Source organism: Pristis pectinata, unplaced genomic scaffold (genome assembly GCF_009764475.1).
Source record: "Pristis pectinata isolate sPriPec2 unplaced genomic scaffold, sPriPec2.1.pri scaffold_144_arrow_ctg1, whole genome shotgun sequence".
NCBI classification, from domain to species: domain Eukaryota; kingdom Metazoa; phylum Chordata; class Chondrichthyes; order Rhinopristiformes; family Pristidae; genus Pristis; species Pristis pectinata.
Genome location: NW_026262483.1, coordinates 1451 through 15037, shown reverse-complemented (window position 1 = coordinate 15037; position 13587 = coordinate 1451). Strand labels below are relative to the sequence as shown.

Here is a 13587-nt window from a genome sequence, read left to right as displayed (position 1 = left end):
TGCAGCCACTGGGAAAGGGGGTGGGGGGGGATGTTATCACAACTAATTCAACAAGTTACCCGGTCAAGAATGGGGAGACACAAGTAATGGAGCAGGAGCATGCACCAGGTGTCATATTTTGTCCACCGCAGCAAGAGAGGATCCAGGGGTTTCTCGACAACATGAGACTCTGTCGACCACCAGCAGAGGCAGAGAGAGGGAAGCCGTCAGAGTCCTTTCCCCAGGGTGGAAACGTCTAATTCCAGAGACGTGCATTGAAGGTGAGAGGGGAAAGTTCACAGGAGATGTGCAGGGCAGGTTTTTTACACTGTGGGTGCTTGGAATGTGCTGCTGGGGTGGGGGTGGAGGCAGATACGATGGAGGGGTTTAAGGGGCTGTTAGACACGGATGTGTGAGGAGAGGAGGGGTGTGGATCGTGTGCAGGGAGAAGGGGTTGGTTTCATTTGGCACCGTGGGCAGCACAGACACGGTGGGCCAAAGGGCCTGTTCCGTGTTCCAACAGAAGAAGCTCCAGTCACCAAGGCAGGAACAGTGAGCCACACCAGGACTAAAATTGTTTATCCTTTATTGTTAAATCAACATAAAATTAATTTTCATCGATAAATAGAACACATGATACAGCAAGCGTTGCGATTAGTGTGATCCTGCGGGGCCAGGAGCTGTGCCTGATCCCACACCTGCAGTTCAGTCCTGTACCAGCAGAGCGCGCCGCCTCGGGGGACACCCAGCCAAGGGGGACAACACCGACCCACCAATGGGTGGAGGGCGCACTGACCCACCAATTGGGTACCGCCCACCCTCACAGCAGGGATGGTCAATTACTCATGACCTGACCCACTGACCAAGGCCAGACAATCCCAGACACACCACCAGGGGGCATTGTGCGTGCACAGAATGACCCCACCAACAACAGTCACTGTCAGTGGAGCAGAGACATTCCCTTGAATTCAGCCCAGTGAGTGACGAGCAGTCACTGACGAGTGACCAATACTCCCCGTACACGGCCAGGGAACAACCTCCAGTGGCCCCGTTCACCAGGGAAACACGTCAGCAGGAACCTCGAGGTGCCCGTTCACCAGGGAAACACGTCAGCAGGAACCTCGAGGTGCCCGTTCACAGTTAGCAGCAGCCTCCCCCTGGCAAGGACAAACCAGATGCAAAGTGCAATGCAGGCAGGAACATTACCCCAGTAAACAATTAGTGACAGAGAAAGGGTCCTCAGTGAGAGAGATGTGGTCAGAGGGACACAGATGTGTAGTGAGGGAGTTACTGGTCACGGGGGGGGGTGGGGGTAGTGAGCAAGTTACTGGACACGGGCTAGTGAGAGAGTTAGTGGACACGGGGGTCAGTGAGGGAGTTACTGGTCATGGGGGGGGTAGTGAGGGAGTTACTGGATGCAGGGGGATACTGAGGGAGTTACTGGACACGGGCAGCGGGGTTAGTGAGGGAGTTACCGGACACGGTGGGGGAGGGGGGGGTGTAGTGAGGGGGTTACTGGACACAGGGGTTAGTGAGGGAGTTACCGGACACGGGGGCAGCGGGGTTAGTGAGGGAGTTACCAGACACGGGGGTTGGGGGAGGTAGTGAGGGGGTTACCGGACACGGGGGCAGCGGGGTTAGTGAGGGAGTTACCGGACACGGGGGTTGGGGGGGGGGTAGTGAGGGGGTTACTGGACACAGGGTAATGAGGGAGTTACCAGACACGGGAGTTGGGGGGGGGGGTAGTGAGGGGGTTACTGGACACAGGGTAATGAGGGAGTTACCAGACACGGGAGTTGGGGGGGGTAGTGAGGGGGTTACTGGACACGGGGTAGTGAGGGAGTTACTGGACACAGGGGTTGGGGGGGTAGTGAGGGGGTTACTGGACACAGGGGTTGGGGGAGTAGTGAGGGGGTTACTGGACACGGGGGTAGTGAGGGGGTTACTGGACATGGGGGTTGGGGGGGTAGTGAGGGGGTTACTGGACACGGGGTAGTGAGGGGGTGGACAGACTCAGGCCCCTCCTGGAGAATCGATGGGTGGTCCCAGGGGTCCATCACTCCAGCTCAGTGCATTAAGTGGCTCCATCTCGAATGTGCAGTTTTCCCTCTGATTCCCGGGTGCCAGATCGTCTGCTGGTCAGGAGAAGTTCTGAATGGGGTGACTGACCCTCATACAGGCCCAGTAGCAGGCTCGTGCCATGCAGCAGACACTCAGGGTTATGGTCACTGCCCAGGCAGCGTAGATCCCATGGTAATGCTTTGCATTTTTCCATGTCGTCACCTGAAGGGAGAGTCACAGAGTCACAAAGCAGGGAAACAGGCCCTTCAGCCCAACCGGTCCGTGCCGACCCAGATCCCCGTCCCAGCCGGTCCCATCTGCCTGCGTTTGGCCCCTATCCCCCTGAACCTTCCCCATCCACAGACCTGTCCGAGTGTCTGTTAAATGTTGTTGACGTTCCTGCCTCACCCACTCCCTCTGGCAGCTCGTTCCACACACGGACCACACTCTGGGTGAGGAAGTTGCCCCTTGGGTCCCCATTAAATCTCCCCCCTCTCACCTTAAACCTGTGCCCTCTGGTTCTTGATTCCCCAACCCTGGGGAAAAGACTATGACCACTCACCCTATCAATGCCACTCATGATGTTATACACAAAATCAGATTTAATATCACTGACTTAGATGGCGTGAAATGTGTTGTGCTGTAAGGTCACCAACCTGCCGAACCTCTCTCCATAACTCATTCCCTCCAATCCCATCAACAATCCTCGTAAATCTCCTCTGCGCTCTTTCCAGCAGCCTCCCTACAGCAGGATGACCAGAACTGAACACAGTTCTCCAAGTGCGGCCTCACCAACGTCCTGTACAACTGTAACATCACCTCCCGACTCCTGTCCTCAGTGCCCTGACCGGTGAAGGCCAGTGTGCCGAACGCCTTCTTCACCACCCTGTCTACCTGTGACCCCACTCTCGGGGAACTGTGTCCCTGTACCCCTGGGTCCCTCTGTTCTACAACACTCCCCAGGACCCTGCCACTCACTGGGAAAGTCCTGCCCTGGTTTGAATTCCCAAAATGAAACACCCTGCACTTATCTGAATTGAAAGCCATTTACTATTCCTTGGCCCACTTACCCAGCTTATCAAAATACCCCCAGAATTTTTGATAACTTTTGTTCAGTCGACAACACCACCTATTGTGGTGCCGTCTGCAGACTCACTGACCGTGCCTTGTCCATCCACATCGTTGATCCAGATGTCAAACAGCAACGGGCCCAGCACCGAGCCCTGGGGAACACCACTAGTCCCGGGCCCCAGTCCGAGAGACAACCCTCCACCCTCCCCCTCTGCTTCCTGCCGTCGAGCCCACTGTGGGTCCACTTAGCTGGCACCCCCACGGAGCGAGGGTCAGTTCCATCTGAGCAGCTTCACCTTGCCCCATTCCCGCTGCAACATCCCCTCTTGCCCTCAATCACCTCCCTCAGCTGCAGGGTATCTCCAGTGCCTCCCGATAACTGAGACCCTTCACAGGCAACAGCTTGGTGAACCTCCACTGCATCTGCTCTGGCTCAGAGAGTGTATTGATCAGTGGGAGGTGGGGTCAGAGTGCAGAGTATTGATCAGACACCTCACAGAGAAAGGGTAGTGATACCAGATCATTGACTGGATTTCGACACCGAACATGAGCAGAATATTGATCCGACCCAGTGTTGACCAGAAACTTACTGCAACTATGGCTGATATGACAGCAAGCACAAGTCCAAGGCTGAATATCCAAAGGCACCTTTTGCGGGGATACCTCCGCCCTATCGAAGATCTGGGAAGTGAGAGGGTACATTTAGTGATGGGGTCGGCAGAAGCTGGGGAATAACCGTGCGAAGCGTTGATGGGGTGGAGCCGGTGGGCTCAGGTGTGGAGTGGGACTCGGCAGGAACTGGGACCTGTGATACCTGCCCCAGCCGCTCGCCCCTCCACCTGCCGAGAGGCAGGGCAGAACCAGAGGTCCAAGGGCAGATGGTGGTTTGCTCAGTTTCAGAGGGAGCTCAGGGCCTGGTCGAATAATCCTGGGCAGGAGGGAGGCTGCAGCAGGCTTCGTCAGGACAGGACAGGACAGGGATCAGGAATCAGGAAGGGATCTGGATACTTCCCACATTATCTCACATTTCCAGAAGACAGGAAAGGAGGCTGTTCAGCCCATCTATGCCGGCTCTCCGAGAATTCCCATCGATCCCACTCCCCGTAACCTTTCCTCACTCAATTCCACAGACTCAATGAGGCACCCGGGGCAACGTCCGTCTGGCAATGAACTGACCCCGCACGTGGTCGGGATGTGGGAGGGAACTGGAGCAGCCGGGGGAGGGGGGGAGCCCACCCGTCACAGGGAGAACATGCAAACTCCACACCGACAGCACCAGAGGTCGCGATCGAACCTGGGTCTCTGGGGATGGGATACAGCTGAGGGTGCTGACACCAAGTGAGGCACAGGGAGGAGGGAACTACAGCTCCACCGGGCGAGGGGAGGGGAGGGCGAGGGGAGGGGGTGGGGAAGGAGGAGCGGGGAGGGGCAGGGAGGAGGGATGGGGAGGGGAAGGGAGAGGGGAAGAGAGGAGGTGGGGAAGGGGGTCGGGGGGGTGGGGAGGGGAGAGGAAAGGGAGGGGGATGGGGTGGGGTGGAGATGCAGAGGGAGTGGGGAGGGGGTGGGGAGGGGGAGATGAGGAGTAAGGGGTTGTTACTCAAGAGCAGTCGATCAGGACTGAAGTTATACTCACACATGGCGGCAGTGAGGACACCGGGCCAGGGTCCGGTCCGTGAACTCCCTCCACTGGAACACAGAGGTAATGTCTGAGGCTCGCTCTGGACACTGACCCCCACCAACCCATCACCTCTGACCCCCCACACAGACATCGTGACCCCTAGCCCCCCCACACTGACCCCCTGCACAGACACCCTGACCCCTAACCCCCTACACAGAGTCACCGATACCAACCCTCTGCCCTGTCGACCCAGAAATTGCAGGGGCCCTGGCAGCGATATTGAGAATGTTCTCAGCCACGGCTGAGGTGTTGGACGGAGGAAAGCTAATGTCGCTCCCTGAGCTCTGAGAATAAGCCGGGAATTTATAGGCTGGTGAGCCTGACGTCAGTTGTGGGTAAACCATTGGAAGGCATTCTAAGGGACAGGATATATTGTATATTTGGGTAGACAGGGCCTGATTGGGGACAGTCAACATGACTTTGTGCTTGGCAGGTCACGTCTAACCAATCTTATAGAGTTTCTGGAGGAGGTTACTAGGAAGGTTGATGAGGGAAAGGTGGTGGACGTTGTCTACATGGACATTAGCAAGGCCTTTGACAAAGTCCTGCATGGGAGGCTGCTCCAGAAGGTCAAGTCGCTTGGCATTCAGGATGAAGTAGTCAACTGGATTCAACATTGGCTTAGTGGGAGAAGCCAGAGGGTGGTAGTAGATGGCTGTCTCTCTGACTGGAGGCCTGTGACTAGTGGTGTGCCGCAGGGATCAGTGCTGGATCCGTTGCTGTTTATCATCTATATTAACGATTTAGATGATAATGTGGTAAAATGGATCAGCTAATTTGTGGATGACACCAAGATTGGGGGTGTAGTGGACAGCGAGGAAGGCTATCAAAGCTTGCAGCGTGATCTGGACCAGCTGGGAAAATGGGCTGAAAAATGGCAGATGGAGTTTAATGCAGACACGTGTGAGGTGATGCACCTTGGGAGGACAAACCAGGGTAAGACTTACACAGTGAATGGCAGGGCTCTGAGGTGTGCAGTAGAACAAAGGGACCTGGGAATACAGATCCATAGTTCCTTGAAAGTGGCGTCACGGGTAGATAGGGTCATAAAGAGAGCTTTTGGCACATTGGCCTTCATAGATCAGGGCATTGAGTTCAGGAGTTGGGATGTTGTGTTGAAGTTGTACATGACGTTGGTGAGGCTGAATTTAGGGTATTGTGTGCAGTTCTGATCACCTACCTACAGGAAAGATATCAATAAGCTTGAAAGAGTGCAGAGGAAATATGCAGGTATAATATGATTAGGAATAGTCAGCATGGCTTTGTCAAGGGCAGGTCCTGCCTTACGAGCCTGATTGAATTTTTTGAGGATGTGACTACACACATCGATGAAGGGAGAGCAGTAGATGTAGTGTATATGGATTTCAGCAAGGTGTTTGATAAGGTACCCCATGCGAGGCTTATGGAGAAGGCGAGGAGACATGGGGTCCAAGGGGACATTGCAGTGTGGATCCAGAACTGGCTGGCCCACAGAAGGCAAAGAGTGGTTGTCGAAGGGTCATATTCTGCGTGGAGGTTGGTGACCAGTGGTGCACCTCAGGGATCTGTACTGGGACCCTTACTATTTGTGATTTTTATAAATGACCTGGATGAGGAAGTGGAGGGGTGGGTTAGTAAGTTTGCGGATGACACGAAGGTTGGGGGTGTTGTGGATAGTTTGGAGGGCTGTCAGAGGTTACAGTGGGACATAGATAAGATGCAGAGTTGGGCTGAGAAGTGGCAGATGCAGTTCAACCCAGATAAGTGTGAAGTGGTTCATTTTGGTAGGTCAAATATGTTGGTGGAATATAGTCTTAATGGTAGGACTCTTGGCAGTGTGGAGGATCAGAGGGATCTTGGGGTCCAAGTCCATAGGACGCTCAAAGCGGCTGCGCAGGTTGACTCTGTGGTTAAGAAGGCATATGGTGTATTGTCCTTCATCAATCGAGGAATTGAATTTAGGAGCCGAGAGGTATTGTTGCAGCTATATAGGTCCCTGGTCAGACCCCACTTGGAGTATTGTGCTCAGTTCTGGTCACCTCACTACAGGAAGGATGTAGAAGCCATAGAGACGGTGCAGGGGAGATTTACAAGGATGCTGCCTGGAATGCGGAGCGTGCCTTATGAAAGCGGGTTGAGGGAACTCGGCCTTTTCTCCTTGGAGGGACGAAGGATGAGGGGGGACCTGATAGAGATGTATGAGATGATGAGAGGTATTGATCGGGTAGATAGTCAGAGGCTTTTCCCCAGGGCTGAATTGGTTGCCACAAGAGGACATAGGTTTAAGGTGCCGGGGAGTAGATACAGAGGAGATGTCCGGGGTAAGTTTTTTTACTCAGAGAGTGGTGAGTGCATGGAGTGGGCAGCCAGAAACGGTGGTGGAGGCGGATACAATAGGGTCTTTCAAGAGACTGTTAGATAGGTACATGGAGCTGAGTAAAATAGAGGGCTATGGGTAAGCCTAGTAATTTCTAGGGTAGGGACATGTTCGGCACAGCTTTGTGGGCTGAAGGGCCTGAATTGTGCGGTAATTGTTCTATGTTCTAGAAAACTTACAAGGATGTTGCTGGCACTTGAGGACCTGAGTTACAGGGAAAGGTTGAATAAGTTAGGACTTTATTCCCTGGAGTGCAGGAGAATGAGAGGAGATCTTATAGAGGTATACAATGTTATGAGAGGTATAGATAGGGTGAATGCATGCAGGCTTTTTCCCCTTAGCTTGGGTGAGACTAGAACTAGAGGTCATGGATTTAGGGCGAAAGGTGAAATATTTAAGGGGAATCTGAGGGGGAGCGTCTTCACTCAGAGGGAGGTGCGAGTGTGGAACAAGCTGCCAGCGAGAGTGGTGGATGTGGGTTCAATTGTAACATTTAAGAGAGGTTTGGATAGGTACACGGATGGGAGGGGTTTGGAGGGAGATGGTCTGGGTGCAGGTAGATGGAACTAGGCAGAAAACCAGACCAGCATGGACTAGATGGGCCAAAGGGCCTGTTCTGTGCCATAGTGCTCTATGATTCTATGACCCCCAGGCCACTGATAACCCTCAACACCCAGGGGTCAGAGTTGTCAGCCTCTGCCCTCACAGAACCCCCTCCCCTCAGCTTCTGCCCTCACAGTGTCCCTCCCCTCCCCACAGAGCAGCCCTCCCCTGCCCCGACTCACCAGGAAGGTGTGCTTGCAGTGCCCACAGATAACTCGGACTCCAGGCGGCTGGGCATCTGGTTCTGGGCTGCTGGGTCCTGGACGTACAGGCCCCAGGTTGATAATCCGTTTACTGAGGGGAAGGAGAGACAGGAGAGAGGGTGACAGAGGGGGCTGCCAGACACAGGGGACTCTGCACCCCACACACAGGGGTCTGTCAGACCTCCCTGCCCCACTCACAGGGGTCTCCGCGCCCCACACACAGGGGTCTGTCAGACCTCCCCGCCCCACACACAGGGGTCTGTCAGACCTCCACACCTCACACACAGGGGTCTCCGCACTTCACACACAGGGGTCTGTCAGACCTCCCCACTGCACACACAGGAGTCTGTCAGACCTCCACACCCCACTCACAGGGGTCTCCGCACTTCACACACAGGGGTCTGTCAGACCTCCCCGCCCCACACACAGGGGTCTGTCAGACCTCCCCGCCCCACACACAGGGGTCTGTCAGACCTCCCCGCCCCACACACAGGGGTCTGTCAGACCTCCACGCCCCACTCACAGAGGTCTCCGTGCCCCACACACAGGGGTCTGTCAGACCTCAACACCTCACAACACAGGGGTCTCCGCGCGCCCCACACACAGGGGTCTCCCGGCCCCACATACAGGGTCTGTCAGAAATCCGCACCCAACACACAGGGGTCTCCACACCCCACACACAGGGGTCTGTCAGACCTCCGCGCCCCACACACAGGGGTCTGTCAGACCTCCGCGCCCCACACACAGGGGTCTCCACACCCCACACACAGGGGTCTGTCAGACCTCCACACCCCACACACAGGGGTCTGTCAAACCTCCACACCCCACACACAGGGGTCTCCGCGCCCCACACACAGGGGTCTGTCATACCTCCACGCCCCACTCACAGGGGTCTCCGCACTTCACACACAGGGGTCTGTCAGACCTCCCCGCCCCACACACAGGGGTCTGTCAGACCTCCACACCTCACACACAGGGGTCTCCGCGCCCCACACACAGGGGTCTGTCAGACCTCCACACCTCACATACAGGGGTCTGTCAGACCTCCCCGCCCCACACACAGGGGTCTCCACGCCCCCACACACAGGGGTCTGTCAGACCTCCACACCTCACACACAGGGGTCTCCGCGCCCCACACAAAGGGGTCTCCGCGCCCCACACAAAGGGGTCTGTCGGGTCTCCGCACCCCACACAAAGGGGTCTGTCAGACCTCCGCGCCGCACACACAAGGGTCTGTCAGACCTCTGCGCCCCACACACAGGGGTCTCCACGCCCCACACACCGGGTCTGTCAGAAATCCGCGCCCAACACACAGGGGTCTCCACACCCCACACACAGGGGTCTGTCGGGGTCTCCGCACCCCACACACAGGGGGCTGTCAGACCACAGGGAGCTGCCACACACAGGGGGCTGTCAGACCACAGGGAGCTGCCACACACAGGGGTCTCCCTGCCCCACACACGGGGGCTGTCAGACCTCTGCACACCACACACAGGGGGCTGTCAGACCTCCGCATCCCACACACAGGGGTCTCCGGACCCCATACACAGGGGTCTCCGCACCCCACACAAAGGGGTCTGTCAGACCTCCGCGCCGCACACACAAGGGTCTGTCAGACCTCTGCGCCCCACACACAGGGGTCTCCACGCCCCACACACAGGGTCTGTCAGAAATCCGCGCCCAACACACAGGGGTCTCCACACCCCACACACAGGGGTCTGTCGGGGTCTCCGCACCCCACACACAGGGGGCTGTCAGACCACAGGGAGCTGCCACACACAGGGGGCTGTCAGACCACAGGGAGCTGCCACACACAGGGGTCTCCCTGCCCCACACACGGGGGCTGTCAGACCTCTGCACACCACACACAGGGGGCTGTCAGACCTCCGCATCCCACACACAGGGGTCTCCGGACCCCATACACAGGGGTCTCCACGCCCCACACACAGGGGGCTGTCAGAACAGTGGACCCCATTCCTCTGTACATTGACCGGTGTCTCTCAGTCCCTCTCCCTCAGGGGGAGATCTGTACACTGACCGGTGTCCCTCAGTCCCTCTCCCTCGGGGAGATCTGTACACTGACCGGTGTCTCTCAGTCCCTCTCCCTCAGGGGGAGATCTGTACACTGACCGGTGTCTCTCAGTCCCTCTCCCTTAGGGGGAGATCTGTACACTGACCGGTGTCTCTCAGTCCCTCTCCCTCAGGGGGAGATCTATACACTGACTGGTGGCCCTCAGTCCCTCTCCCTCGGGAGATACTCGTACAGTAACAGTGCTCTCACCAGTAAGGTCGGGGACAAGCGATCCTCTGCGAGGTGACTTTACAGATGAGGAGACAGTTGCAGGGGCACCGGACGTACTTCTTCCCCACAGGTGCATTCTTTATGGGCTGTGCAGAGAGAGAGAGCAGGGATGAGGTTGGGGAGATGAATCGGTGATGTGCACACCCTCCCCTACCACCACCACCGTGAGCACAGGCCCTCACCGTGGCTTCATTGCACACTCCACACTTCACCACGTGCTGCTGCATTTTGCCCTCGACGTTGATGAGGGACTGACAGACTCTGCAGTTGATCATCGGGGTGCTGCCGCTCTCTGGGCTGGTCATCGGGGAGTAGGGTGGTGGGTCCTCACCGGGCAGGACTGCGGGGGCAGGAGTGGGAGTTTCGGAAAACTCCGGGAAACCTAGTCAACAACAGGAACACAGAGCGTGCATCAGTCACAGTACACAACAATCTCCATGCAATACAGGCAGAGGGGATGTCAGTCACTTCGTGCGGTACAGGCGGAGGGGATGACAGTCACTCCGTGCGGTACAGGCGGAGGGGATGCCAGTCACTCCGTGCGGTACAGGCGGAGGGGATGTCAGACACACTGCCCAACAGTCTCTGTGCGGTACAACAGAGGGGATGTCAGACACACTGCAGTACAGGTGGAGGGAATATCAGACACACTGCCCAACAGTCTCTGTGCGGTACAGGCGGAGGGGATGTCAGTCACTCCGTGCGGTACAGGCGGAGGGGATGTCAGTCACTCCGTGCGGTACAGGCGGAGAGATCAGTCACACTTTACAACAGGCTCCATACAGTACAGGCAGAGCGGGCAGCAGTACCATCATCCCTGCTTGCTCCCAGAACAGAGGTCCTCCCGTCCAACCCTCTGCCCCTTCCGCCCTCGTCAGGTCCCAGCCGTTCACGCTCACCAACCAGGGAAAATCCCATGCCGTCTCCTCCAACCCCACATGGGGAGGTGGGGAGGTGGGGACTACCCCACCACCCCCGTCATACACACTCACCCCCAGCACCCACCTCCACCCCCACCTCCTCATACACATCCCAACCCCACCACCCCCATACACACCCCACACCCACCTCCACCCACCCCCCATACACAACCCACCCCCACCACCCACCTCCCTAATACACACCCCACCCCACACCCACCTCATACACACCCCACCCACACCACCCCCTCATACACACTCCAACCCCACCACCTCCTCATACACACCCCACCACCACTACCCCCCCATACACACTCCAACACCACCACCCCCATACACACCCCACCCCCACCACCCCCCGTACACACCCCACCCCCACCCCGGACACACCCCAAACGCCCGTACACACCCCACCCCGACCACCACACTGTACACACCCCACCCCCACCCCCCGTACACATCCCACCCCCACCCGTACACAGCCCAATACCCCCACCCCCGTACACACTCCACCCCCAACCCCACCTGTACACACCCCACCACCCCCCCGTACACGACCCACCCCCACGAACCCCGTACACACCCCACCCCCAACACACCCCGTACACACCACCCCGTACACACCCTACCCCCACCAAACCCCCACCCCCAACATCACCCCATACACACCCCACCCCCACCCGTACACACCCCCATACACACCCCACCCCCACCTGTACACACCCCACCACCCCCCCGTACACGACCCACCCCCACCTGTACGCGCCCCACCCCGACGCGTACACATGCCACCCCCACCTGTACACACCCCACCCCCAGTACACACCCCACCCCGACCCATACACAACCCCCGTTCACACCCCACCCCCACCCGTACACACCCCCATACACACCCCACCCCCACCTGTACGCGCCCCACCCCCAGTACACACCCCACCCCCAGTACACACCCCACCCCCACCCGTACACACCCCCATACACACCCCACCCCCACCTGTACGCGCCCCACCCCCAGTACACACCCCACCCCGACCCGCCTGACCCCCCAGCAGTGAGGGGAGGGCGACGGGGGCGGGGCCGCGGGAGGGGGCGGGGCCGTGGGAGGGGCGGAGCTTCGGGAGGGGGCGGGGCCGCGGGAGGCGGGGCCGCGGGAGGGGGCGGGGCCACGCCGTCCCGTTTCCCGGGCGACGAGCGGCGCCGGGAACCCCGCCACCCACCGCCCACGTGACCCGGCCCCTCCTCACCTCCCGGCTTCGGGACGTGCACGTAGGGCGGGGCGGCGAGTCCGAGGCCGAGACCGGGGCCCGGACCGGGAGCGGGACCGGGCCCAGACCCCGAGCCCCCGCCCGCGACCCCGCCGCCCTCCTCCGACCCGCCGCCCGGCAGCAGCGGCGACCGCTCCCCGCTGCCGGCCATGGCTGCTGCCGTCTGACGTCAGCGCGGCGCCGCCGTGACGTCACGCGCCGTGGCCCCGCCCCCCTCCCGACGCCTTCCCTTTAATGTGGGCGGGGCCTGGCCGGCGATCGGTTTAATGTCGGCGGACAGAAAATGACCGCCCTCTGCCCCGTTGACCGGGCGACGACCCCCCCCCCCCCCCGGCTGCCTCCCCCCGGGCCCAACCTGACCCCCCCCAACCTGACCCCCCTACTAACCTGACCCCTCCCCCCAACCTGACCCCTCCCCCCCAACCTGACCCCACCCCCAACCTGACCCCCCAACCTGACCCCTCCCCTCAACCTGACCCCCCTCAACCTGACCCCCCTCAACCTGACCCCCCCAACCTGACCCCCCTCAACCTGACCCCCCCACTAACCTGACCCCTCCCCCTAACCTGACCCCCCCAACTTGACCCCTCCCCCTAACCTGACCACCCTCAACCTGACCCCCCTCAACCTGACCCCCCCCACTAACCTGACCCCCCCCAACCTGACTCCCCTCAACCTGACCCCTCCCCCTCAATCTGACCCCCCCAACCTGCCCCCCTCAACTGACCCCCCCCCCCAACCTGACCCCACCCCTCCCTCCTGCAGTGACAACAGGCCACTCGGGCCCTCTAACCTAGCCCGCAGGGGACCGTCCGCCGGGAGAGCCCGGGACTGGGGTCCGGAGCTACATGAGAGCCCAAGCGGGCTGGGACTCTCACCAGTGAAGGAGGCTGGGAGGGGGAGAGGGAGAGGGGAGGGTGGAGGTGGGCGGGAGGGAGGTGATTGGGGGGGTGATGGGGAGAGGAGGTGGGGGAGGGTGTAGGGGGTGATGGGGACGGAGAAGGTGGGGGGAAGTGGGTGATGGGGAGGGTGGTGATAGGGGAGGGGAGAGGAGTTGGGGAGGGTGTGATGGGGAGGGAGGAGGTGGGGGGAGGGGGGTGATGGGGGGAGGGGGGAGGTGGGGGGGACAGGGGGACGTTGTGCAGGTTT

At 59.2% G+C, this 13587-nt stretch overlaps 1 protein-coding gene across 1 annotated transcript; it reads right to left on the bottom strand.

Moving 5' to 3' along the window:
- Positions 1 to 1283: 1283 nt before the first annotated feature.
- On the bottom strand, positions 1284 to 12612 carry pip4p1a (phosphatidylinositol-4,5-bisphosphate 4-phosphatase 1a). The gene is made up of 7 exons (XM_052009853.1): positions 12418 to 12612; positions 10436 to 10635; positions 10233 to 10339; positions 7931 to 8042; positions 4745 to 4797; positions 3702 to 3792; positions 1284 to 2262 (listed from the first exon to the last, which is right to left on the bottom strand). The coding sequence occupies exons 1-7, from the start codon at positions 12587 to 12589 to the stop codon at positions 2119 to 2121; spliced, it is 879 nt and encodes a 292-aa protein (XP_051865813.1). The 5' UTR covers positions 12590 to 12612; the 3' UTR covers positions 1284 to 2118.
- Positions 12613 to 13587: the final 975 nt, after the last annotated feature.